Genomic DNA, 24,142 nt, shown 5'->3' with positions numbered 1-24,142 from the left:
GATGACAAAATTCAATGATTACATCATCAAATAATGACATTATGTGATGACATTCTATGATGTCATTATTTGATGATATCACATCATATCATCAAATAATGACAAACAATGATGTCATTTTGCATCATGGCATGATGGGATTTAAATTAATAAATACCCCCCAGAATTCAGCATTCCTTCATTTCAAGAAGAGATACAGAAACGTAATCAGCTATCAAGAATAAGTAAAATGATGCAACAGGAAAAAAACGTTTCAAAACTCTGGGCTGATATTGTTGATAATGAGAGTGACGTCGTCTTGGACGACGACTTTTATAACATGATTGTCTTCCCCGAGGAAAGTTCCAGTGAGGAGACCAGTCATGACTCTCTCATCCCCCAAGACAATTCATCTCAAATCTCTGATGGTGACAGGAAATTCAGTCAGAGTGACTGTGAAGGTGATCTGGAGGTCTACAATATGATGTCCCCTGACAAAAGCTACAACGATGAGAACGCAGATGAGCACAGTCTGGACTCTCAAGACAATTCATCTCAAATCGCTGAGGGTGACAGGAAATTTAGTCAGAGTGACTGTGAAGGTGATCTTGAGTTTTACTACTCGATGTCCCCTGACAATAGCTACACTGATGAGAACGCCGATGAGCACAGTCTGGACTCTCCCACCCCCAGAGAATATCCATTTGGACCCTCTGATTCTGAAAATACTGATAGTGAGGATAACAATTCAAGTGATTCTGATTCAGAAGACTCAACATCAGAGGAGTCTCAAGAAAAAACTGACACCAACGATCTTAATGGATTGATCTCACTGCGCAAGAAGCTAAAAAGCTGTTTAGCTAAGAGGGAAAGGAAAATCACCAAAAAACTGGACTTCATAAAGAAATATGAGCAGGAGGCACTTAAGGCTGATGAAGATTGGTTGTTTTCTGAAAAAAGTATTGAGCAGGAGCGTCACATTAGACAAGAGAGTCGGAAGGAAATCAGAGAACTTGAGGAGAAGATCCAGAATGTGACAGAGTTCCTCAAGGGTGAAAAGAAACCAAGCTACTCAGAGGGTTACAAGGCAGTTTTAAAAGAGACAGAAATGGTCACAAAACAACTGCTTGAAATCAACAATCTAAATTTACACATGGAAGATCAAATTGGAAAACAAAAGGAGAAAAGAGAAAATCTTGAAATTCAGTGGGTAGAGATGGTCTTTCTGTCCAACTTAGCTACCAATAGAATCAGCAACCAAGCAGAGACAATTGTGTGTGCACCTCAACAGAAGACATCAACACAGATGGAATTTGATAGACCTGAAAGTGCCTCTGGATTGAACCAAATGACAGACTCTGCTTGTTTTAAATCACCGAAAAGTATTTTTACTATTGGAGCTGCACCTAAGAAAACAACCAATAGGAGAGGAAAAAATAAGACCATTTGCCCTAAAGCAAAGCCGGACGCCTCTTCTCAACTGCTGGACACACTGAAAGTGAATCCGTCACATCAGTTCAGTTGGGTTGAATCAGAAGAAGAGGCCGTTAAAGTCAGCAGCCAGGCTGAATCAAGTGGGTGTGCACCTCAGGAAAAGTCTTGCGAACAACAAAGTCCTTTTACAAAGAAAGTCTCGGCATCGGACAAAGTAAAAGCCTCATTGTTGTTAGAACCTCAGAAGACTATCTTTACCATTGGAGCTGCACCTCAGAAAACAACCAATAGAAGAAAAAATAAGACCATTTGCCCTAAAGCAAAGCCAGAGGCCTCTTCTCAACTGCTAGACACACTGAAAGTGAATCCGTCACATCAGTTCAGTTGGGTTCAATCAGGAGAAGCTGCTGTTAAAGTCAGCCGCAATGCATGCAGCTAAACATAGCTGTGAATATTAGATTAAATTAGCTAGTAGGAAAATAACTATTTTAGTAGAAAAAACTGTGTGACAGTTTATGAAATGAATTTATATTAAATTATTTAAAAATATTAGTGTTTTTTACAATGATAAATGTAAGTTGTCATTAATTTATTTGAAAGATTTATTTTTTATTTGGAAGTAGAGAAACAAGTCTTCGGTTGATAAATATTTGTAGGTCTGTTTTATATATTATTCAAATATTTTTTTAGTTAGTTTATCTCTGTTTGACTTGTACCTTTGTTCAGTTTCTCTTGATCTTTATTCTAAATACCATGAATATAAAAAATTAAAAAATAGCTTTAAATACAAATATACAAACATGTTAGGATATATTGTCTTAGACAAAACAAATACAAATATAGACCCATAAATATATCTATATACAGAGATTGCTTTACAGAAAAATATAGTGATACATGAAATTGTAAAAAAAATAAACATAGAGATAAAGTTGTTAAAGAAAATATGAAAAGAGATTTATAGACAAAAATACAAATATATGTATACAAAGCCTTCAGTAAACCATTTTTAAAGGCCTGGAGGGGTTTGGGAGCTGGAGTGATCCTAGGAGCTAAGATGTCTGGGGCTAATGCCCCTGCTGTAGTCACCCATAGCAGACAGGTCCTAAGTGACGAGTCAGACCAAGAGCGGTTCAAAGATCCTTCATGAGAGACAACATGAAGTTCTGATAATGTTGCCGGAATTGGTGCCTCCCCAGCCCCACTGTTACATCCCTTTTAATTAGTGGGGAGCAGTGGCTCAGGTGGTAGAGCAGGTCGTCTAATGTGGTTCGATCTCCGCTCCCCGCAGCCAGCTGTCGTTGTGTCCTTGGGCAAGACACTTCACCCTCCCTGCCTCCAGTGTGGCTCCACTGGTGTGTGAATGTGTGTGAATGTAGGCGCAAACTGGCAGCCACGCCTGCGCCAGTCTGGTCCAGGTCAGCTGAGGCCACACCAGTAGTTACCATCACCAAGTATGAATGAGGAGTGAATGAATAAAGGACACAATGTAAGAGCTTTGAGCACCAAGAAAAAGCACAGATAAATCTAATCCATTATTATTATTATTATAATCCATGCTGCCTACTTAAAAAGGAATGAATGTGTAACATAAAGACAAAACAAACCAACCCGTGAGGGATCAGCAATAAATGGCAGCTAGGCCGTTTATTACAAGTATTGCACCAATAAAGAGGAATAATAAATCATGGACACAAATGAAGGGGGGGGTTGGTAAATAACAAATTAGAGCCTGGCTATTTCAACAACAAGGGAAGACAGAAATACAACACAAAAAACAGCAAACTGAAAAGACCTGTAGCTCAAAGAGAGTAAATAGAAGCTCAACACCAGGACAAAAAACTCTTAAAGTAATAAATAAGGGCAAAACCAGACTGCAAAGGCAAAACGAGTTGAGTCCAACAACAGGGGCAGACTGAGACAAACAGAATCCACCCAGGAATTTCAGCCGCCCCTGGTCCAAGGAAGTCCAAGCACTTATATTTGCTTTGGACTTCCTTATCCGTTGTGCTATCTTATAGGGTCCAGATGACCCCACACCCAATGTTAAAGTGCACAAAACCAATAAAACATAAAACCAATAAAATGATATCCTGATGCACTGAGGAAGATCATCGTGGAGAATAGGCGTAATTATCATCCCGATAATTGAATGATGGATGAAACGGCCAGTTTAGATCAAGAAAAGAGTTAAGCTGGGATCTGTGTCATTTTATGCTGCAGGAGTATGAAGTGTGATAAGGTTCAAAACAGAGCAATTAGATACTTCCTGGTTGTACACAGATTCACCACTACAGCTGCCATAGAGGGGGACATGGGGTGGGAACCATGTGTCAGATTATAGAACCGGCTGGATACTTTACCTGAAGAGAGACTTACACCTAAAATTTTGGATTGGGATGGATATCACATTTATCCCTGGTGTGAAGACGTGTTTAATATTTTTATGACGATGTTGAGGATGAATTTCAAATTTTTTTTATTGTTCATTGTATGAAAAACACAGACTTTCCTTTAATGAGGTCATAGAAAAGAAATGTCTTGATTTGTTTTGGTTATGTGAACAGAAAATTTTACGTTGGCTTTTTGAAAATGGAACTTTCTGTTTGGCAACTTTCTTGGCAAAGGCAAAGGCAAAACCAATACAACACACACACAAAACCAACAAAACACAAACACACATAAAACAAAAAAAACACACACGCACACCTACACACACAACCAATAAAACACACACACACAAAACTACTAAAAGACACACACACACAACCAATACAACACACACAAAACCAATAATACACACACAAAAAAACATAAAACACACACACAAAACCAATAAAACACACAGCCACAAACACACACAAAACCAACAAAACACAGACACACAAAACCAATAAGACACACACACAAAACCAATAAGACACACACACATATACACAAACACAGACACACAAAACCAATAAAACACACACACAAAACCAATAAGACACACACACAACCAATAAAACACACACACACAAAACCAATAAAACACACACACAAAACCAATAAGACACACACACATATACACAAACACAGACACACAAAACCAATAAAACACACACACAAAACCAATAAGATACACACACAACCAATAAAACACACACACAAAACCAATAAAACACACACATAAATCCAATAAAACACACACAAAACCAATAAGACACACACAAAACCAATAAAACACACACACACAAAACCAATAAAACACACACACAAAACCTATGAGACACACACACATATACACAAACACAGACACACAAAACCAATAAAACACACACACAAAACCAATAAGACACACACACAACCAATAAAACACACACACAAAACCAATAAAACACACACATAAATCCAATAAAACACACACAAAACCAATAAGACACACACACACATACACACAAACACAGACACACAAAACCAATAAAACACACACACAAAACCAATAAGACACACACACAACCAATAAAACACACACACAAAACCAATAAAACACACACACAAATCCAATAAAACACACACACACAAAACCAATAAAACACACATAAAACCAATAAAACACACATACACACACACACAAAACCAATAAGACACACACACGCACACACACAAAACCAATAAAGCATATCCATGTCAAGGTCCCCGAAGTTCATTTTGGGTTAATTTCAGTCATATTTCTTGTTGCGTTCACAGTGGGGAGAGTCTTGCTGGGGAGTAGATCAGTGTTGAACCACCACTGTTTGAGCACCATCAGAGGTGACTGAGATCCCCTTTTTGGATCCACACCCCTCTTTATCAGCATCAACTCAACTGCATTGTTTATGTCTGCTCTTCTTGGTGCATCCCAAGAAGCTTCACACACAGCAAGTCTACGTAACTCTCTTTGGTTTGTTTTGGAAAAAAATCTCACATACACCAAAAGTTGGGCCTTATCTGTGACATCTGTGCACACATACATGGCTAGTGAAATGCTTTCTACTCTCTGCAAAGCATCCTCAAGCTGTGACAACACATAAACTGCTAATGGTTCCGATGTTCTGATTGTGGAGGTGGCCGACATTGAGATTTGCTTAATTTTGTTAGAGATTTCACATTTTTGTGTGTGCCTTCCAGGAACGTCTCTGCAGCAGCACTCAAGCACTCTTTTACAAACGTCACATCACTGAAAGATTTTCTACGTTGCCCTTAAATCCATGCAATCTGCAGTGCACACTCATGCACCCGTTGCTACGCATTAAGAGTGAATCTATCGTCTTGGACTCTTAGCTCGTTTATTATCTGCGCTCTCACTTTAGTGGATACGTTTGTTGAAAATATTTCAGACGTTTGACATTGCTGATTTTAATTAGTGCCACCGTTTCACAGCAAATGAGACATAAAGGTTCTGAACTACCAGTTGGAAGAATAAATCCATAAAGATCTGTTCATTCACCGTAAAATACTCTATTCTCCGCATCCACTTTCCTAAACCTTGGAGCATTACCATGACCACTTAATTGTGCTTGTTCCAAGATTGTCGATACTGCTACATTTTGAGATGAACTTCTATTAACCTGGACACAGCTGTATTTCAGCAGAGAATCCAGTTCAGCTATTTAATGGTTGCTGGGCCACACGTTTATCTCCACCTGCTGCTCCTATGCTCTTAACTGTGTGTCCTGTAAATGATGACAACGGTCATAATCCCTGTTTTAGTTTTTATGCCGCACTATACGCGCCAGTTTTATAATATCCCATTTCTAAGTTACAAAATCATGAAAATAAAGGACTTTTAACATAGGTGTCACAGTCAAGATAGCTTAATGATCTTAGAAAATTGAAAACTGATCATGTACCTCTGTTTTATCTTCATTTCCTGCAATTATTAGTCTGTCAAACTGAATCTAATCTGGCAGGAAATCAGGATGAAACTGGTTTAAACACTAAAAAGTCAGTGTCACCTCTTCTGTCTTGTTGAAAAAAATCAATAATAAAATTAGATTCTCAAAAACATTTTATTTCAACTGCCTTTGAGAAAAAAAACAGAGAAAGAAACATAGAATACTTTGTTTTTATTGTACAACTCTGAGGCTCCAGCATTTCAAGATCTTCTAGATCCTCCTCACTTGATGTTCTCAAGTCCCTGTAGGATAAAATAAAAAAACATTTTCAGGAATCCAATCTGTTGAATATTAGCTTAAAAAAAGACTCATAATTTGTCTTTGCATAACCTCACATGAATTGAAAGAACAAGTTATAACAAAGTAACACTCTGTAATTGTGCAGAAATTTCTGATACAGAACTTTTAGACTTCCTGTAGTCTTAAAATGATGTAAATAAAGTTACTTTGATTTTTGAAGAGCTCATTTACTCCACATTTGGGTTCATGCTGAAAGTTATTTCTTTGGTTATGAATTCAGGGATGATTTAGAAAACAACAACCACATTTGCAGGTGTAAAGATATTAAGAAGAGCACAAGTTCTGACTTATAATTCTGACATCCTACTAATGAAACGAATGGAAGGAGGAGTAAATCATCTTCACAAAAACCTTATGCATGAGTGAAAATCAACTCTGAGAATTAGACTAAGCATTAAATATCAAGGCAAGGCCTGTATCAGATCTTATTTAAAACTAGAGTTACGTTTTAAATATAGATTAATTAACATCTTTTAAATAATTAGAAAATCAATTTTAGCCATTTAACGCACTTTAAATTACCGTAACTCTTAGACTGTTTATGCAACTAACATCATTTCAACAGATCATGTAGCTGAGAAAAGCAGCTTGGAGTTGATATACACTGAGTGAGAAAAGTTACAGCAATTTAAAGAGTTTGTCATTTCCTGCTGCCGGTGACTGAGTTAAAGAAGTGCCACTCCAGTCTTATTTTTTCATCAATTATCAAAGCGTACCCAGTGGTCTTTTAATTATGATTGTTGGCAAGGAGTCAGGCTGCACTAATTTCTCTTATGCCTTTGTTTACACTCTCTCCTGCTAGCTTACAGCCCCCCACACCTCCAATTACCAATGGAGCAATATTGGAGCTCCCCAGCCATAAAGTTTTTGAGATACCAGCTCGGACGAAGACATTCATGGATCTAGTCATCTACTAGTGGATGCATCAGAATGGAGCGGAGCAGAGAGGTCGTGGCTTGTTGCTGTGCTGGCTTTGACGTCACACCTACAAGTCTTTTCCAACAGCATGTTTTCATCTGCTCTTGATTTACATCAAGATTAAAGAAACACTAAGAAACGCAATTTTGAGGCAAATTTTCTTTTTTATGTTCTCCATCATAAAGTATGAGCCACAAGAAGAACACCAAAAAACACAGATTATCATGGAAGGTCCTTCAAGTTTAGCATTTTCAAGGATCGGTTGAATTCTAAGCCCAGCTGCCGCATTGATAACCTTAACTACCAAATAAATTATTCAAATGTGAACTTTGCAATAAGTAAAACGTTATTCTATAAAAGTATTTAATTCTCCCTTTCAAAATAAGGCTTCACCTTGGAATCAAAGTAGTGACCCGTTCCTCCAACTCGTCTGTCTCTCTCCATCAGGTACCACTGCCACGGAACCCGGGCGACCCTTTTCTCCTACATCATGTCACATGGTGGAAATAATTAGTCGTGTAAATGCATTTTGAAGTCTTGGTTACATTTAAAGCATTACCTTTCCTCCGTTGGTGAACTTGTGAATTTGTATGGTGGCAAGACCTGGAATCATGAGAGCCACGGCCATAAGGCTCAGACCGGGTAAGATTTCATACCACATGTTTCTTAAATGTCACGATCAGGCGGATGATTAAAGATGCGAAGACAACTGAGTTGCCTTTAGGCGAGAAAATGAGCTTTATTTTGGTTAATGGCTAACGAAATGTCCCCGCACAAATGACCTGCGTTCGACAACCGGAAGAGAACGTTAAGTTCCGGTTGAAACATTTCAAAAGAAAAAAAAGTGTTTGCCACTTTTGCAAAACTGCAGATAAAAGCTCTGTGCATTATTGAATATTTTAGTAATGTTTTACTGTATATTATTAATACAATTGTAAATAAAATTGTACTGATAAAATACGGTTTAAATTTTAACAGAATCTTAAAATGTCATGCGATTGCAGGCATTTTGGTGTACTTTGTCCACACGGGATCAATTTCAATTTTTTTCTTTCGTTTTTCGGTTTACAGTGTACGTTTAAAATTTACTTTGTGCCGTCGAAGTAAAGGACAATCAAAACAATTAATTCGACAGGGTCATTTTGAGCTTTAATTTTGAAAATTTGAAATCATAAATCCCAATTAACTTAAACCCAAATTCACTTTGCTGTTGTTTCCTTTAGACAAAGTATTTGACGCGTAACATTAAAATATTTAAAAACGGAAACCGTTGAATTATTTCAATGTAAAATATTTTCTTGATAAACTTCCCCCAACATACACATAAAGTTGTTTCGGGTGGGTGAGTGCGCCCTCTACAGCCCAATGCCGGAATTGCATGTCTGTCAAATAGGAAGTTAGTACGCTTGCTACTAGCTGGCTAATTTTCTAAAAGGTAAACAAGTGTGTCGGATGAGTTGAGATTAAACTTCGACTAAAATTAACTTTGCGCCATGAAAGAAGACAAAGAAAACACCCGACCAAGAGAGAAAAGAGTGGACATAAAATGCGAAGATCTAGAAAAGACAGAGAAGTCTAAAGAAAAAAAGGAAGCCATGACAAAGGTACAATTTGCTAGCTGGGTTAGCTAATGTTGCTACAACCGTTACGTTATAATATAGATTCAAGAAGTTCAAAGTAGCTGAATGCGTTTAAAATGTGTGTGGGGTTCTTTTGTATGTTGCACAACTTATTTTAAATGATACAATTGACAACAGTGTAATGAATTAATGTTTTAGCCTAGTTTTGAATGAATAGCTATTGGGCAAATAATACATTTTAGTAGAATTTTGCTGTTAACCATGTTTTCCAAGATTGTGATCAGACGATTACCACCCACGTTGACCAAAGAAGAGTTAGAGGAACAGTTGCAACCCCTCCCAGAGGTTGACTACCTGGAGTTTTTCTCCAATGACACCAGGTGAATTTCTGGACCATTTCATGCACAAGATAACATTTCTTGCAATGTGTTTTTGTTTTTTTAATTATTTTCTTTTTTTCCCTTTAAATTCCAGCCTTTACCCACACCTCTTTGCAAGAGCTTACATTAACTTCAGAAACGAAGAAGATGTGGTCCTCTTCAGGGATCGCTTTGATGGCTACGTGTTTGTTGACGGCAAAGGTCTGAGGAGCACACACACACGCTTGGAACTTTTTGAGCTAACAACACATAGAGTTTGTGCTTAGCATTTCATTCTGAAACAGGTCAAGAATTTCCTGCGATTGTGGAGTTTGCACCTTTTCAAAAGACTGCCAAGAAAAGAATAAAGAAGAAGGACTCAAAGTGTGGCACAATTGCAGAAGGTAAGACTTTTATACCTTTGAATATCTAGTGGTTTTCTCCAACACGTCTGAAGTTTGAAGGTGTTTTATGCCCTAGTCACAGCTGCTCTTGCAAATGGGTACGGGTTGTCTGTACGGGGTACGCAGGGGTCCCCATAAAATAGGATAAAGATAAGATAAAGAGACTTTACTGATCCCAGCTTGGGAAATTGGGTAGTTGCAGCGTCAGCATACAGACTCAATTCAAACACACAAACAGAGGTGACAATCAGAAACAAAACAATCGGTTCACATAACAGCTCTAAAAAAACAGACAAATGAGTTTATCTATTGCAAATGGATGACGAGTTATAGAATCCGATGGAGTGAGGTAGGAATGATCCCCTGTAGCGGTCGCTGTGACCATGAAGCTGCCTTAGCCTCTTGGAGAAGGTGGTCCGCTGACCGTCCAGAACAGGTCAGGATTATCCATGATGGATGCGTGCTTTTTCAAAGTCCTCCTCTCCATCAGAGCTTCAAATGTGTCCATTGTGAACCAGATTACAGAGCCAGCTCTTCTGATCAGTTTGTTCAGTCTTTTAGTGTCCCTGGCAGCTATGCCCCCCCCAGCAGACCACCAAGAAGAACAGAGTGCTGGCCACAACAAACTGGTAGAAAATCTTGAGCATCTTGCTGCACACGTTGAAGGACCTTAGTTTCCTCAGGAAGTAGAGTCTGCTGCTGGCCTTCTTGTACACACTAGCTAACCACTGCTGTGTACAGATTTGTGTCCAGATCAGAGATGTCTCTGTGAGCCTGTAGAGCAAATATGTTCATGCGTTACATGCTGTGGGCAACAGGTTGTAGGGAACACTGAAGTAGGTGAAAGACAGGCGTGTCGCATAGATTTTTCATGTTTTCAACCCCACCAAACCCTGTGTGCTGTGCAGAGAGTCCGTTAGTGCTCTAGAAGTGAAATGTGTGTGCGGCGTACTTGCAGCCTGACTGTTTGGAAAAAAGAAATTAGAGCGTTTGTGTGGGTTTCCTCTGGGCATTCTATGGGCACTATTACGGGCACAGCATTTGTGGGCGGTTAGTAACGAACAAATAGTAAAAACATAAGAAAATACATGAGATTTAAACACCCTACCTTTTTGTGTTTTTGATTCTTTTTATTTTCCCAGAATGATTGCAGATGTCAGACGCTGTTTTATATGCTAGTTTGGTCTTTTTTTCTGCACATTGGCGCAGTGGTTAGCCTCACTGCAAGCCCCCCCCCCCCCCCCCCCCCCCCGCTTCAAGTCCTGGCTGGGGGACCTTTCTGTGTGGAGTTTGCATGTTCTCTCCATGCATGCGTGGGTTTTCTCCGGGGTCTCCAGCTTCCTCCCACCATCCGAAAACACGCTTCATAGGATAATTGGTTATTCCAAATTATCCCTAGTTGTGAATGTGTGGCCCTGCGACAGACTGGTGACCTGTCCAGGATGTCCCCCTCCCTTGCCCATGAGTGGTCGGGATAGGCTCTAGCAGCCCTGTGACCCCAAAAGGGACAAAACAGGTTTTGAAGATGAATTAATAAATGACTGAATGAATAGTAATGAGCCAATGCGTGCACCTAACTAACGACGGGAGTGCATCGTTAGGACGCAGTACACCAGCATCGTTATAAGGCGCGTGCGGCATTACAATGGTACGTTCCACTTTCTTGACATCCCATAAGGAAGCGGCACAAGTCTCCAGGTCAACCACTGTACACGTGTTACTATAAGTCATAACCTTGAAAGGTGTGTGTCATTAACAACTTTGACCCTTTTTGTTGATGTCAGATCCAGATTACAAAAGGTTTCTTGAGTATTACAACGGAGATGACAACAAGTTGACGACCACACCGGAAACTCTCTTAGAAGAAGTCGAAGCTAGATCGAAAGAACTTTCAGGTATCTGCACAGTTGTTGCCATGGAATCACTTAAAAACCTTTATTTAAATAAACAAATACACAGCTGACACTCTTGAACATTTCTTTTTTACCATTCAAGCTAAAAAAACAACCCCGCTGCTGGATTTCCTGAAAACTAAACAAGTAAGTAGTCCATCCATGACACCGGGGCTTCTACATGTTCAACTACATGATGGAAACCTGCTTGATCATTGTTTAGAGACTCCGAGAGGAAAGGAAAGAAGAAAGGAGGAGGAGGGAGCTTGAGCGCAAGCGCCTGCGCGACGAGGAGCGTCGCAAATGGAGGGAAGAGGAGAGGAGGAAGCGCAAAGACGCAGAGAAAATGAAAAGACTTGAGAAGCCAGTGGACAAAGACAAGGAAAGTGTCAAAGAAGAACCAAAAATAAAGGTATTTCAGTGGAACACAGTGGTTTGAAACTGTTTCAGTTGACATATTTCATGATGTCAACTGTCTTTCTTTTATTTTCAGCTCTTGAAGAAACAAGAAAAAAGTGAGGATGATGATGCTGAAAAGCCAAAGGATAAAGCCAAGAAACCAGAGAAGGGGCATAAAGAGGACAGGCCCTTTGGAAGTTTTGACCAGAGGAGACGCCAGAACATTGATAACAAGGAAGATCGTGGGAAGAAGTTGGTTTCCTGACATTTTGTTTTTATCAGAGTTTTTAACTTAATAAAAATAGAAATTCATTAGAGCTTCTTTCTTTTTTCAATTCTTCTTTTCTTTTGCAGGTGGGATGAGGACGGACGGAAGGAGCCTCGAGAGCGGGACCTGGATCGAGACAGAGAGCGGGAAAAAGAGCGGCGGCTCAGAGAAAAGGAGCGCCTTAAACGGCAGGACGAGGAAAGACGAAAACGGAGGGAAAGGCACGATGGAGAGAGTTCATTCCGGAAGCGTGAAGAGGATTTCAGAAAGGAAAAAGCCTTTGAGAAAAAGAAAGACGAAAGCATGGTGGAATCTGTTCACTCCGAGAAGCCAGAGAAACCCCAAAAAGAAAACAAAAAGGAGGACATGGGGAAAAAAGAGAGACTGCGGAACAAGGTACTCAAATCGTTGTAGTATTTCTGGTGTTTATTTAATGTGATTGCTGAAAGGATTTTGTTTTTGCATCAGGATCGGCCTGCAATTCAGCTGTACCAACCAGGAGCCAGGAGCCGCAATCGCTTTGGCGCTGGAGGAGCCGAATCCACTCCTGCTGACAAAAAAACGGATATTGACAACAAGAAAACGGTTGAGAAAGGAGAGGACTGAGCTCGCCTCTTCTGGTGGCATTTGAGACCCGGTGATGAAACAGGCCTCAGAGCCTCAGAGAGTTTTAGAGCCACGTGCACGGCTGCTGAAACAGAGCTGCAGCCGGCTGGCAGAGTCTCTGGGACAGAAAGCAGAACCTCTCAGTGCCTAAATGTGGCCCTCTTTAGTTTTCTGTTCTTAGAAGAGGCAAAAGGAGCATTTTGAGAGAGTTTAACTGTCGGGCACATTCATTCAGTGATGCATAGGTCTTTTAAGCCTATGCGGTCTTAAAGTGACCTTATTTCAGGGTTTCTGATAATAAAAAACGTTCAAACTGCAAACAAGCTTTCAGGGTTATTAGAAAATCAAAATATAAAGTGCAACTTCAGTGTTTTTCAAATGTCAGTATGGCAAAGTTCTACACTAAAGATTCCACACGTTGGTCATTACTACAGCGCAAATTTGAGTTTTCATGATCAAATGACTCATTTCTCCTTTGTCAAAGATATCCTCATCTTTTTCATGATCTGTCACTCCACTCAGGTCAAAGTCTATGATAGAAAAGTTTGAATTTGCAGGTTTGAGGTGTGGCAAGGATAATCAGAAGTGATCATCTTGTGGCCTTTCCCCATTTCTGACACCCTTTAAGCATTTATGTAGATGCACTGCACCAGGTTGAGCATGAAAACATATCAATGACTTCTTTTGACAGAAAATAAAAGCTCTTTGACTAAATATTAATGTTGTCTGTTTTGCTTTTTTATTTTTGCAAGAAAAATATATTTTATGCTTCAAAAACAATTTATTTAGTTGAGTCTAGAAATGTTGAAGTGCTAAGTATCTCAAGCTTGGTAGTTGACCTGCAAGAGCCAATCAAGCAGAAAACTTTTAGATGAACAGAAGCTGTCATTGCACATCTTATTTAAATTTTCCATCATCTTTAGCTGTCATGAAACATTTTGGAAAAGAGCAAAATTATTTCATAACAAAGTAGAAGCTGTGATTTGTGGAATAGTGTTGAGCATTCTTTTTACTTTTCTGTTAAAACACTTAATTCCACTAATATTTGGCAAGGTGAGTTATTATTTTTTTAACCCAAATTATTATTTTTCCTTATTTTATATATTTACCTTAGTTTAGGAAAAATGTTGTATTCATTTCAAAACATTGATAATATTCAATAAAATGTCAATAATCCATAAAATCCTTTTGATGCGTTGATATTCCTGACCACTTGGTGTCGTTGCTCTTGAAAGCCAACTGTTTAAGATCTGTGACGTCACTTCCTTCTTTCTCTTCGACCTCCGGCATAGTGAGGACAGGACGGTGGACAAAATGGTAAAAGAAAATCTTCAAACATCCAAGCCATCACGGCGTTTATTTATTAGCTACTACATAAAGTGACTGAGAAATGTTAAAAATAAGCATTCAAAATCAGTATGTTCTCTAACAGGGTTAGATTAAAAGTCTTTAAAAAATACTCGAAATCTGCCAGCTAGCATGTTAGCCGATAGTTGCCCTGGTACGTGTTGGCAAGTACTTTAATTTGTAGTTTAGTAAATAATGTATATATCATAAAGCACTTAAAGCCATTTTATGCTGGAAACAGTGTAATATATGGTACTTACGGAGTTTTTATTTTATTTTTTTGCTTTTAGTCCTCCCATAAGACGTTCAGGATCAAGCGCTTCCTCGCTAAGAAGCAGAAACAGAACAGGCCGATTCCTCAGTGGATCAGAATGAAGACCGGCAACAAGATCAGGTAAAGTTTTCAGCTTTATCCAAGGACCCGCGTTAGTCCTGCTATTTTGTGTTTGTCCACGTTTTGCTAAATATTTGTTGCTTTTATAACACTCTCATATTTAATAGTTACTAATAATGTCATAAGTCCTCTTGCCATGGTTAGCTTCTCCGTGAATAAAATCGAATAAGAATTATGATAATGACATACTATTGTAATTATTCCCTAAAGAGCATCAAAGCACTTCAAATCAGAGTGGAGATGCTCTGTTAGATGACAAATTCAACATCGTGTGGTTATATTCCTTGTTTTCCAGAAGTTTTGAAGAGTTAGCTTGTTGTACTGATTGACCAGAACACATACCATCTATGTTTTTTAAAATACAAATAGTTGTTTTTGTTTATTTTACTACCACAACCCCTTTTGCATTTCTGCAATCAAATTAGCATTAGCCTTTCACATCATCTGAAAGAAATGTTCTATTTTGCAGATGAACAGACTTTTTACTGTCACTCAGCTGTTTACCCGGTAATTTCTGGTTGTAGATGATTACATTCTGCATATGATAGGAAGAACTGTGTCTTGACTGTTGTTGCTTCAGGGCTATAGTTTATATTAAAACTTAAACTTCCACTCCGATCATCTTTTGATCTATTTTAAAAGCATTCCCACTGGTCTTTTAATTATGATTATGCTGTTTTTGGCCAAAATCCTGTCGATTTCTAGGACATAGTTTCTGCAGAGCGGCAATAGTTGATTAGCTTGACCGCATTTCCTCTCCCTGTTGCTGAGAATTCTCTTTTGACACGCTCTCCCACTAGCTTACAAGTTCTTTGAAAAGCCATTTTTTGTCTACTTCTGATTCACGATTTGAATAAAGGAATACTTAGAAAGCAATTTTAAGCTTAATTTTCTTTATTTTCGCCACGATCAGAAAAATGCCAAAAGAACGTTAACACCAATTTCTTTGGAGTGAGTCTTTAATTATCATGGTATATCAATTGTTTTATGTACAGAGTAGTTTAATGTGAAATAAGCAAAGTGCATTCAAAAGCAGAGTTGTCATGAACAAATAAATATTCAAGATTACATTTAAGGTGTTTAATGTAATTGTGGCATTCACCTTCACTCATTTGACTTCACAAACTGAATGTTTGAAATGTGTTCTCATTTAATGGCTACAGGAATGCATAATGGGTCATTTAAAGCAGGTCTGCAATTGCAGCACTCCATGTTGGTTGAGTGCTGTCATTAACCCTGCTGAGAGAATACTTGCTGTGGAGCTCCTGCTCCTCCTCACTGCTAGTGATGAGGACGCTCTGAGGCTGAACACCTGCTTGACTTTTAATGCACTCTGGACTCCTCATCAGGGAGTGAAGGAGTCTCCAAGAGTGAAGATCTCATGCTTTCTGTTTTAGGGCTGTTTTGGGGATTGTGGCCGTTTCTCTTACTGTGACATTTGAGAATTGTTTGCTTTTAAAGACCCACTCTGATGAATATTGTGTTTTTGGTGTTTTTTAACATGTTCTTCTGCAATCTTTCTGATAAAGGACATGTATATAGAAAATGAAGCTCAAATGGCATTTCCGAGTATTTCTTTATTCAAATCGTGAATCAGGAGCAGACAAAAAACTGCAGTTTGAAGAAGCTTGTACTTATGACGTATAAAAATACAAAAGTTACCTTCATTCTGATGCATGTGTGTTTTTCTCTTCTGAGCTGGCAGTTGGTTCAGAACTGTACATACCTAATGCTCATCATTTTTGTTGCACCGGTACTGTTATGTGAAGGTTAGTGGGAGAGCGTATAAACAGAAGGGTGATGGGAAGTGTGGTGAGGCTTACTCTGCACCCACGGTCCCTCCCGCTCACAACTCTAGAGGTGATTCTCTAATGAACTACAGCTGGTGTGAAGAAACTGTCCTAGAAAACCTTAAATTGTTTTGATTTTGGCTAAAGTAAAAAAGGCATAACCATAATTTAAAACACTGGGAACGCTTTTTTTAATAGATGAAAAGATGATCAGAGTGGGTCTTTAAAGTGGGATCCAATGCAGATATGAAAGTTTAGCCCACAGAATCATCAGTGAACCTTTTTCAGCTGCAACATTGTCTGAGTTTCACTGAAGTGATTCGTGTTTGTTGTGCTGCTAAATAATTCAGTGATTGAGTTGAGGCATGCTGTTAGCAGATCTAATGGTACTTCTTCACAAATAAACCAGTTTCCTATGTACCTGCAAAAAATAGTTCAGCAAAGCCAGTTCCTCCTGCTCTGAGTTGAATTGTTAATTAAAAGTGCACCCTGTTCCTCCAAAAATGAAGCGCCTTTACCTAACTTTTCCTGCTGTTTGATTTTAGGTACAACTCCAAGAGGAGACACTGGAGGAGGACCAAGCTTGGCTTGTAAACATGAGTGGATCTCAGCATGCCTCCCTTCCAACGTTTGCCTGAGCCTGACCACACAGAGGAAATGTCACCTGAAGCAGCAGTTATTTTGTACAGATACTCTGGTGATGCTCATGTTTGACAATAAAAGATCTTTGGTCAACAATGAAACACAGCTGAAAATGATTTTTATTCTCCGTTTGAGACAAACCAGGTGAAGTGAAACAGTGTTCAGAGTCTCTAGTTTGTTGTGAGAGAAGCTGATTTTTACTGCATTACAGTTTAGAAGCTGAAAATGTGACCTGCAGCCCAACAGAAAGGAGAGTTAAGATCAGGGGGGTATTCCAGAAAGCAGGTTATGCTAGCTCCCGTGGCAAGTTTGAGGATAAAGAAGTGTCCAACCACCGCTTTCGCTTCCAAAAACAGGTATGCAACTCATGCTCTGAACATAATCTGGTCTTGAGCAGGTTTAGTTGAAGGTTAGTTTGTTTTCAGAGAGGTAAGGAGCATGGCGTGTCCATTTGAAGATGATTTAGTGGATGAAGAAGCTCAGATAATACTTTTTCCACCACGAGAGGATGATAAGACCACGTATGGATGTTTAAAGATAAACTTTTTACATTAATCTAACTTATTTGCTTTAGTTAAGATGAATCAATTCTTTTTAGTTAAGTCAGCTTAAAAATAACACGTCATCGGACTTATTTTACTTTCATTTAAATTAATTCAATTAAGTAGGTGCAACTTTGGTGCTGCCTGTTAGATCGGCACCGCAAGGAATTGTGGGAAAACCTTCCCTTTGCCTGTTTGGGCGGATTTGGGTTTAAGTGTGGGTTCTTGACCAAATGTGTTTGGTTTAGCTGTTTTACTGTGTTTTGCCCAGTTATTTGTACTGTTATATTTAATTCTTTCTGCACCATGAGTGAGAGGGAGGGAGAGGATGAATTTATATAGCACCCCTACTGTGTAGTTGAGTAATGATGAATTCAGAGACATGGTGTATGATTATATGAATTAAATCTGTTTTGTTTCAGTCATTTTGTTATAAAAACGAGAATATCTGCAGGCTCAAATGAAAGTTCAAGAATTACAATAAATTAAGATGGAAAACCCTTAATTGAATTGGAGTAACATGACATTTAAATATGTAAATTTGAGTTGTAAAAAAAATATTGAGTTGGATAGACGTAAGAAATTAGGTTGAATAAATTTAACTCAATTACTTGTTATCAATTGAATTAATTTAAGTTGGATAAGTTATATATACATGCATCACAATGGAAATAAGATAGAATATCATGCGTTTACTTTGTCCGTTCTTTTTCTCCAAGCAGAAACTCTTTCTTTTGATGATGCAGCCGTATTACTTCTTTGATGGACCTTTAATCTTCATACGCCGTCATTAAAACCTCCGACTCCGTCTCACTGAACTATAGCGCTCTCTTTTTTTTCTCCACGCGTTTCCATGGTGACTCCGGAAATCGGCGATCTATTGAGAATGTCTTTATGTAGTTGCTGTGCACGAGCATTAACCCAGGGTTGGTTACCAAGTCGAGCGTAATTACGCTAACTCATATTCGGTCTTTTGGAACCGACATACCCAGAGTAAGCAAGTTCAGTCGAATTTCAGCCAGAGTTCAGGTTTAAAGTCAGGGTAGTTTAAAAGGCTTCCTGGAATACCCCCCTGGGGTCTGCAACCTTTAACCTTAAAAGAACCACTCAGGCCTGTTTTTTTTTACAGATCAGCAGGAGCAACAGTCTGAAAATGAATGCTAGTTTGCTTTCATATTGTCACTTGTATTAAATTTTTGTTGGCTTTAATAAAAACAAATCTAAAGATAAACTAGCATTTTCTCAAGACATGAAATTGCTTTTGACAGACGCTTATCTGACTTCCTTTCAAAATAAGACTTCCTGTGCCAAACAGGATCATCTCAGTGCAGCTCCTGCGAAAAGTATATCTTGTCTGGATATGCATCAGGTCTTTCAAACATTTTTTCTAAGCACTGTTTTTCACCTAAAAATAAATTCATTGGTTTAGGATCCAGCAGAAAAAGTTGAATATACAAAAATTAGCCACTCCCCTCTAGCTACTAATAACTGTCCACCATAAGATACATGTGCTTTTAAGTTGTCAAATCAGAAAATACACTTTACCAAAGTTTAACTTAGTGTTTGAAATCTGCATTCTGGAGGAAGCAGAGCAAACAAGACCTTGTTGTCAGCAGGGATGGAAAAACTTATTTTCAGGGTGCACCTCATATTTCTAAAGTTTTAAATTAAATCAATTCTACTTTAATAACCCTTACTTAAAAAAGAAAAGAAAAAAGAGACTGTGCCCTTCAGTCAGAGAGAGAGCCACACTGGGGTAAAAGAGGCACATGCAGCTCTGGAGCTGCAGGTTGCAGACCCCTGCTTCACATGGGATTCCTATAAACTGCACTGACATCATACATTTAGATTGAAGATGAAAGATTTGGAATCTCTGGAGAACTGAAATGGTCATGTTTTGGATGAGGTGTTGATTCATCAAGACCTACATTGGTGGAAATGAAACCTTAAGTGAGTTTAGTCTTTTTATTGGGAGTAAAAGTCAACCAGAAAAGATTCGCTTCTTGTTCAGGTTTTACTTCCTATAAATGGAAAAGAGGAAAGCAGTTTCCTCAGAGAGCTCTGCCTCCAGCTGCCTCTGACAGTCAGGTTGAAGGTCTTCAGCTCCTGCGTGTCCCTGGAGTCTGCCTCCTCTTCCTCCTCATCCATAGGGGTCTGGTTCCCCTCTCCAGCGCTGGTGTTGTTGTTGTGGTTGCAGTTGTGCTCCTCATCCCAGGCCCCCAGCAGCTCCTTCATCTCTGCCGGGGCGCCCTCCTTCAGGTACTGCCAGGCTCTCCTTCCGCTGTAGTCCATGACATCCACGCTTGCGCCGAAGGCTCCCACCAGTAGCTTGACGACCATGTACTGGCTGTGCATGCTGGCGACGTGAAGCGGCGTGAGGCCTCCGCTGCCACGCAGGTTGACGTTCACGCAGATCCCCGCGCTCTCCGCGTACCGCAGGAGTTGGATCAGAGTCTCACCCTGTCCTCTTTTGGCCAGCCAGTGCAAGACGGAGTAACCGCTGATGAAATCCCTCCTGGAGATCAGGTAGGGGTCCTCGGAGATGAACTCCAGGATGGTTTCGTAGTTTCCCTCCACGGCGGACAGCATCCACGCATGCTCCACGGGGTACAGAGCCCACTCTGCGTCCTCCACGCAGCAGCTCTGCGAGGGCAGCGCGCCCAAGCTGCAGCTCTGGCGTAGTTCTCTCAGGTACTTTTTACGCACGGACTGCGTGGGGGACTCCTCCGTGGAGTCCCTCCGCAGCGCTCCAGCTGCAGAGCCGTCGCTGACCTCCTGCATCTTCTGCAACCTCGACCTCCGCTGGAAGGCGCTGGGCATGACCTGCATTCCGTATCTGGACAGCCGCTCCACAACGGTGCCCTGTCTCACGGACAGCGGGACGTGGGCGTCGCTGCTGCTGACAGGCGAGTCTGCTCCGTTCCGGTCCATTCCGCCGCCCCCCCCCCAACAAACAGCCACTTCCTCCCAGACAACACCCTGAAGATGTCCGATTACAAAGTGATGGGATCCGGATCCTGTTAGGACGCAAAAAGTAAACATGAGGGCGTCCAAAACCTGCTCGACAGGTCCTCATTCTGAATGCACGCGTTCACAGAATCCAAATAGCGACACAGCAAAGTTCACTCACCTGCTCCTATACCGCAATCACACCGCATTCCACTCCCGCAAAAGCGGATGGGTGGTCTTTAGGCGCAATTTAGGTCCACCGTGTAGTTTCCACTCCGAGCAAAGACTGGAAATCTTTCCTCTGAAAGGGGAACTGAAAAAGTTCATTCTAATGAAGCAGATCCTCTTCAGAAGACTCCCAACACGTGACCACAGCTGGAGTTTAAAGCAGGAAGTAGTTCAGGTTCACTCCCCTGACACTTTTGCAGCCATTCCATCACACACACACACACACTCTGGACCACAGATGTTGCCAAGAAAACTTTATTTCAACACAAATAATAAAAACAGCCATTTAACAAACAGGCATCAGCAGTCAGTAAGCGGTTCTGGGGGGAATTCAACAGTCAGCTCTTCAAGGGTTTGTAGGAAGGCATCCAGCTCCAAGCTGTGATCTAAAAAGGAAAATGAAGAGGAGTTTATGAAGGCTTTCCTGCCAACAGGCACACTTTCCAACAATAACAGCCATAACAAGTGGCATTTGTTGGAAGTCACATGATTCAGTTAATGAGTAACCTACAGGTCTGATCATAGTTTGAACTGTTCAACACTAAAAGGATTAACAGGTAACAGGGAACAGCATTGTAGTTTAGGGGGAAAGCTTTCCTATTACGTTACAGTTTGGGATCATTCGACAAGAATCCAGTCTGTGTTTCCCCAAGGGCACTGAGGAGCCAAACAGGTTCTTTGCAACAGAGCTGAGTAAATGAAAATTCAAACTAGTTTATTTTGTATCCCCAAAAGAAAAGAGAAAAAAAACGAACATGTTGACTCCAAAGTTACTAGATCTGTGTACAAATGGTTTGAAGTTTTTTGTTTTAACAGTAAAGCAAACCTCAAAGTTAAAATATTTTCTGTCTAATTTTGAAAAACATGACACGATTACTTTTTCCTAGTATTTATTACTTATTTAAAGCACCATGTGGCGTTCTGTTGCATTTCCCTTTGTTGCAACAGAGTGATTTCCTCTGTAAGCTCCTGAAAATAGGAGATTTATCAGACGTATAAAGGAGAACCATACCTGGAAATCTGCACCCTTTTGCAGGTGAAGGGTCTGGGAGAGGCTGAATCTTTTCCAGGTCTTCCTCAAGAAGAGGCGAGGTAAAACAGGCCAATCCGGGTAGAGCCAGGCCACTGAAAGGAATGAAGTCCTCGGGTATGCTGTACTTCTCAAACTCTGAAAATATGAAGAAACTCAGGAATGGGTGAAAAATTTCCCAGACTGTGAATAAGCCCCTTTAAAACCAAAGAAGTCAGAAAAGACACAGCCACACATGGGAGCCGTTTAACACAGTGGACACTACCACAAGGCCACTGAGCCACTTCCAATTCTTTCACATCATTACATTTTGTTGCTTTTACTTGAACAACCACCACTCATGAGCAGAAAGACGCTGTGCCCGTTGATTATGCTCAGTGATAAGAGTGGATATTGTAAACATGGTGGCTATGAAATGATGTGACATTAGCAGTAAAGACTTTCAGATGGCATACAGCTGCAGCACGACCAGCGGAAATGTGGAACTACTAAACATCTTGGTTTAAAAAAAAAAAAAAAAAACCTCTTAAAAGCATAATTTGCCTGCAAACCAAACAAACATGACATTACCTAGAGGGTTGTAAGGAATAAAATTTTCCATTTTTGGGTATTCCTCCCCTTTGGCTTCAGAAGGATGCTCGACCTTGACTTCCTATTGAGAAGAAGGGCAATATGGACACACAGAAACAACAGAATAGCCTTTTGCTGAAATAAATCCATTTGTCATTAGTGTTTATTTTTACCTGTGGTTTTAAAACTTTTTTCTCTTGTGTACTCAAAGAAGGGGTTAAGATCTTTTTGTTCACCACCCCAAAAGCCTTACGCGCTGAATGGACAGGGGTATTTTTGACCAACATTGGAGACTTCAACTGTTTTTCTGGTTATAGAGAGCGAGAATAAAAAGGAGGATCATGCAGAGTTCCACAAAGATAATCTGAAACAGTTGAACATGTTTTTAATACCTGGAGCAGACAGAAGCCTCTGACGCATTTTCAGGGAAGAGGGACGGAGGCAAACATTCTCCTGTTCGGTGAAGATGACATTTGCCATCTTGGCTAAAAGGTAAAAAAAGAAAAACATTTGGTTTCAAAAAACTTTCAATTACTTTAAATGGGGTTTTATATACACAAATTCATAAAAATATAACTTAATTTATTGAAAGAAAAGGGGGAAAAAAAAGGTGCACTTTGAAATTCATAAGTAGACTAACAGAGTTGGCTATTCTCATTTTGTTTCCCCACAATTCAGGCATTTTGAGGTTCAATTACGGATTTATTTATTTTTTTTTTACATCAAAAAGGCTTTCTGCTAATTGGTGCTGATGTTTAGCATTAAGAAGAAGATTATGTATTGTCAGGCCCAAAACTAAACTAAGCTAAAGTAGACATTTTGTTTTCATCTAACAACTATGCAATTATTTACAAAATAATGGATACATTTCCCATTTGGAAAATGATTAAGTTCAGAATAATTTAGTTCAGACAACAAATATTTATTTACATTTACTGACAATAATGTAAACAGCAGAGATTTGTCCAATGCTACATTATTGTTAGCGGTTAACTTTGTTTGTCATGCAACGTTACGTACGGTTTAAAAATTATCGTTAGCAGTTTGTCGTGCAACGTACGGTTTAAAAAAAATTGCCCATTTACGTAAAATCTTGGAATGATAAACCAACGGTTACTTTCACGTCTATTTACCTTAGTGTTAGTAACCTCAAAGAACAATAGTTCTTGGTCTCAATCCGAAGGCTTTATCGTCTTTATCCTGCTTTTTGTTTTTTATCTAGCTACAACAGCTTCCGCACCTTTGTTTTTAAATCCGTTCACTTCATTCCATTGGTCGTTGTAGCCCTCGTGACTGTCGTTGGGCAGTGATTATGATTGGTCGTTGTACCCCACGTGACTGGCATGAATTAATTTCACCCGTGTCTCATTTCAAAGCGTTGTATGAACAGAATTGGGCATATTATCGAAAAAAAATAATCATTTAGTCAATACCAAACTAACAAAAATTGCCCATATTCATAAACTGGATAATTATTCATGCTAATTATTCCCCTTTTATTTTATTTTTTTATTGCTTGCTGACTTCCATTTACTAGCGTTCTATCGGACGAAACCATGTCTGCACCATCTTTCTTTATCTTATGTGTTTATTTT

General features: G+C 39.6%; 5 protein-coding genes and 1 non-coding gene across 7 annotated transcripts; 3 read left to right on the top strand and 3 right to left on the bottom strand.

Annotated features, from left to right (window-relative positions):
• Nucleotides 1-6,424: 6,424 nt before the first annotated feature.
• Nucleotides 6,425-8,364, bottom strand: ndufa1 (NADH:ubiquinone oxidoreductase subunit A1). Its single transcript, XM_004073082.5, has 3 exons — nucleotides 8,107-8,364; nucleotides 7,941-8,030; nucleotides 6,425-6,571 (listed from the first exon to the last, which is right to left on the bottom strand). Exons 1-3 carry the CDS (start codon nucleotides 8,206-8,208, stop codon nucleotides 6,551-6,553), a joined length of 213 nt encoding a protein of 70 aa, XP_004073130.1. The 5' UTR covers nucleotides 8,209-8,364; the 3' UTR covers nucleotides 6,425-6,550.
• A 515-nt stretch (nucleotides 8,365-8,879) lies between these two features.
• Nucleotides 8,880-13,769, top strand: upf3b (UPF3B regulator of nonsense mediated mRNA decay). The gene is made up of 10 exons (XM_004073080.5): nucleotides 8,880-9,151; nucleotides 9,401-9,507; nucleotides 9,602-9,708; nucleotides 9,792-9,890; nucleotides 11,675-11,785; nucleotides 11,886-11,929; nucleotides 12,006-12,194; nucleotides 12,276-12,433; nucleotides 12,536-12,845; nucleotides 12,918-13,769. Exons 1-10 carry the CDS (start codon nucleotides 9,041-9,043, stop codon nucleotides 13,053-13,055), a joined length of 1,374 nt encoding a protein of 457 aa, XP_004073128.1. The 5' UTR covers nucleotides 8,880-9,040; the 3' UTR covers nucleotides 13,056-13,769.
• A 485-nt stretch (nucleotides 13,770-14,254) lies between these two features.
• rpl39 (ribosomal protein L39) lies at nucleotides 14,255-17,329 on the top strand. Its single transcript, XM_020706437.3, has 3 exons — nucleotides 14,255-14,372; nucleotides 14,693-14,796; nucleotides 17,132-17,329. The coding sequence occupies exons 1-3, from the start codon at nucleotides 14,370-14,372 to the stop codon at nucleotides 17,178-17,180; spliced, it is 156 nt and encodes a 51-aa protein (XP_020562096.2). The 5' UTR covers nucleotides 14,255-14,369; the 3' UTR covers nucleotides 17,181-17,329.
• On the top strand, nucleotides 15,980-16,110 carry LOC111948089 (small nucleolar RNA SNORA69). Its single transcript, XR_002874073.1, has one exon. It is a non-coding gene; the product is annotated as a small nucleolar RNA SNORA69 (small nucleolar RNA).
• Nucleotides 17,330-19,721: 2,392 nt separating the features above from the next.
• Nucleotides 19,722-21,102, bottom strand: sowahd (sosondowah ankyrin repeat domain family d). Its single transcript, XM_004073177.5, has 2 exons — nucleotides 20,901-21,102; nucleotides 19,722-20,787 (listed from the first exon to the last, which is right to left on the bottom strand). Exons 1-2 carry the CDS (start codon nucleotides 20,926-20,928, stop codon nucleotides 19,778-19,780), a joined length of 1,038 nt encoding a protein of 345 aa, XP_004073225.2. The 5' UTR covers nucleotides 20,929-21,102; the 3' UTR covers nucleotides 19,722-19,777.
• Nucleotides 21,103-21,186: 84 nt separating this feature from the next.
• Nucleotides 21,187-23,912, bottom strand: pttg1 (PTTG1 regulator of sister chromatid separation, securin). 2 transcript variants are annotated; one of them, XM_020706436.3, is made up of 6 exons: nucleotides 23,788-23,912; nucleotides 22,940-23,032; nucleotides 22,721-22,854; nucleotides 22,548-22,629; nucleotides 21,960-22,115; nucleotides 21,187-21,333 (listed from the first exon to the last, which is right to left on the bottom strand). In XM_020706436.3, the coding sequence occupies exons 2-6, from the start codon at nucleotides 23,025-23,027 to the stop codon at nucleotides 21,248-21,250; spliced, it is 546 nt and encodes a 181-aa protein (XP_020562095.1). In that variant the 5' UTR covers nucleotides 23,028-23,032; nucleotides 23,788-23,912; the 3' UTR covers nucleotides 21,187-21,247. The 2 variants fall into 2 exon arrangements, with proteins under 2 accessions (XP_020562095.1, XP_004073125.1); XM_004073077.4 differs by having other exon boundaries at nucleotides 23,681-23,850.
• Nucleotides 23,913-24,142: the final 230 nt, after the last annotated feature.

The sequence above is a fragment of the Oryzias latipes genome, chromosome 10 (assembly GCF_053564925.1).
Source record: "Oryzias latipes strain Hd-rR chromosome 10, Olatipes_Hd-rR_3.1".
NCBI classification, from domain to species: domain Eukaryota; kingdom Metazoa; phylum Chordata; class Actinopteri; order Beloniformes; family Adrianichthyidae; genus Oryzias; species Oryzias latipes.
The sequence above is the reverse complement of the archived record's forward strand: the minus strand, read 5'-3'. Positions and strand labels throughout refer to the sequence as shown.

Excerpts from the sequence above, each read along its gene's own strand:
- ndufa1 (XM_004073082.5), bottom strand. The coding sequence starts at position 8,208 with ATGTGGTATGAAATCTTACCCGGTCTGAGCCTTATGGCCGTGGCTCTC. Across the intron at positions 8,031-8,106 it reads AGTTCACCAACGGAGGAAAG|GAGAAAAGGGTCGCCCGGGT; the intron begins GTAATGCTTTAA and ends GACATGATGTAG. Across the intron at positions 6,572-7,940 it reads GTCACTACTTTGATTCCAAG|GGACTTGAGAACATCAAGTG; the intron begins GTGAAGCCTTAT and ends TTTATCCTACAG.
- upf3b (XM_004073080.5), top strand. The coding sequence starts at position 9,041 with ATGAAAGAAGACAAAGAAAACACCCGACCAAGAGAGAAAAGAGTGGAC. Across the intron at positions 9,891-11,674 it reads GTGTGGCACAATTGCAGAAG|ATCCAGATTACAAAAGGTTT; the intron begins GTAAGACTTTTA and ends TGTTGATGTCAG. Across the intron at positions 11,930-12,005 it reads ATTTCCTGAAAACTAAACAA|AGACTCCGAGAGGAAAGGAA; the intron begins GTAAGTAGTCCA and ends ATCATTGTTTAG.
- rpl39 (XM_020706437.3), top strand. Across the intron at positions 14,797-17,131 it reads AAGACCGGCAACAAGATCAG|GTACAACTCCAAGAGGAGAC; the intron begins GTAAAGTTTTCA and ends GTTTGATTTTAG.
- sowahd (XM_004073177.5), bottom strand. The coding sequence starts at position 20,928 with ATGCGGTGTGATTGCGGTATAGGAGCAG. Across the intron at positions 20,788-20,900 it reads TGATTGCGGTATAGGAGCAG|GATCCGGATCCCATCACTTT; the intron begins GTGAGTGAACTT and ends GCGTCCTAACAG.
- pttg1 (XM_020706436.3), bottom strand. The coding sequence starts at position 23,027 with ATGGCAAATGTCATCTTCACCGAACAGGAGAATGTTTGCCTCCGTCCC. Across the intron at positions 22,855-22,939 it reads GAGGCTTCTGTCTGCTCCAG|AAAAACAGTTGAAGTCTCCA; the intron begins GTATTAAAAACA and ends CTCTATAACCAG. Across the intron at positions 22,116-22,547 it reads TATTCCTTACAACCCTCTAG|AGTTTGAGAAGTACAGCATA; the intron begins GTAATGTCATGT and ends TCATATTTTCAG.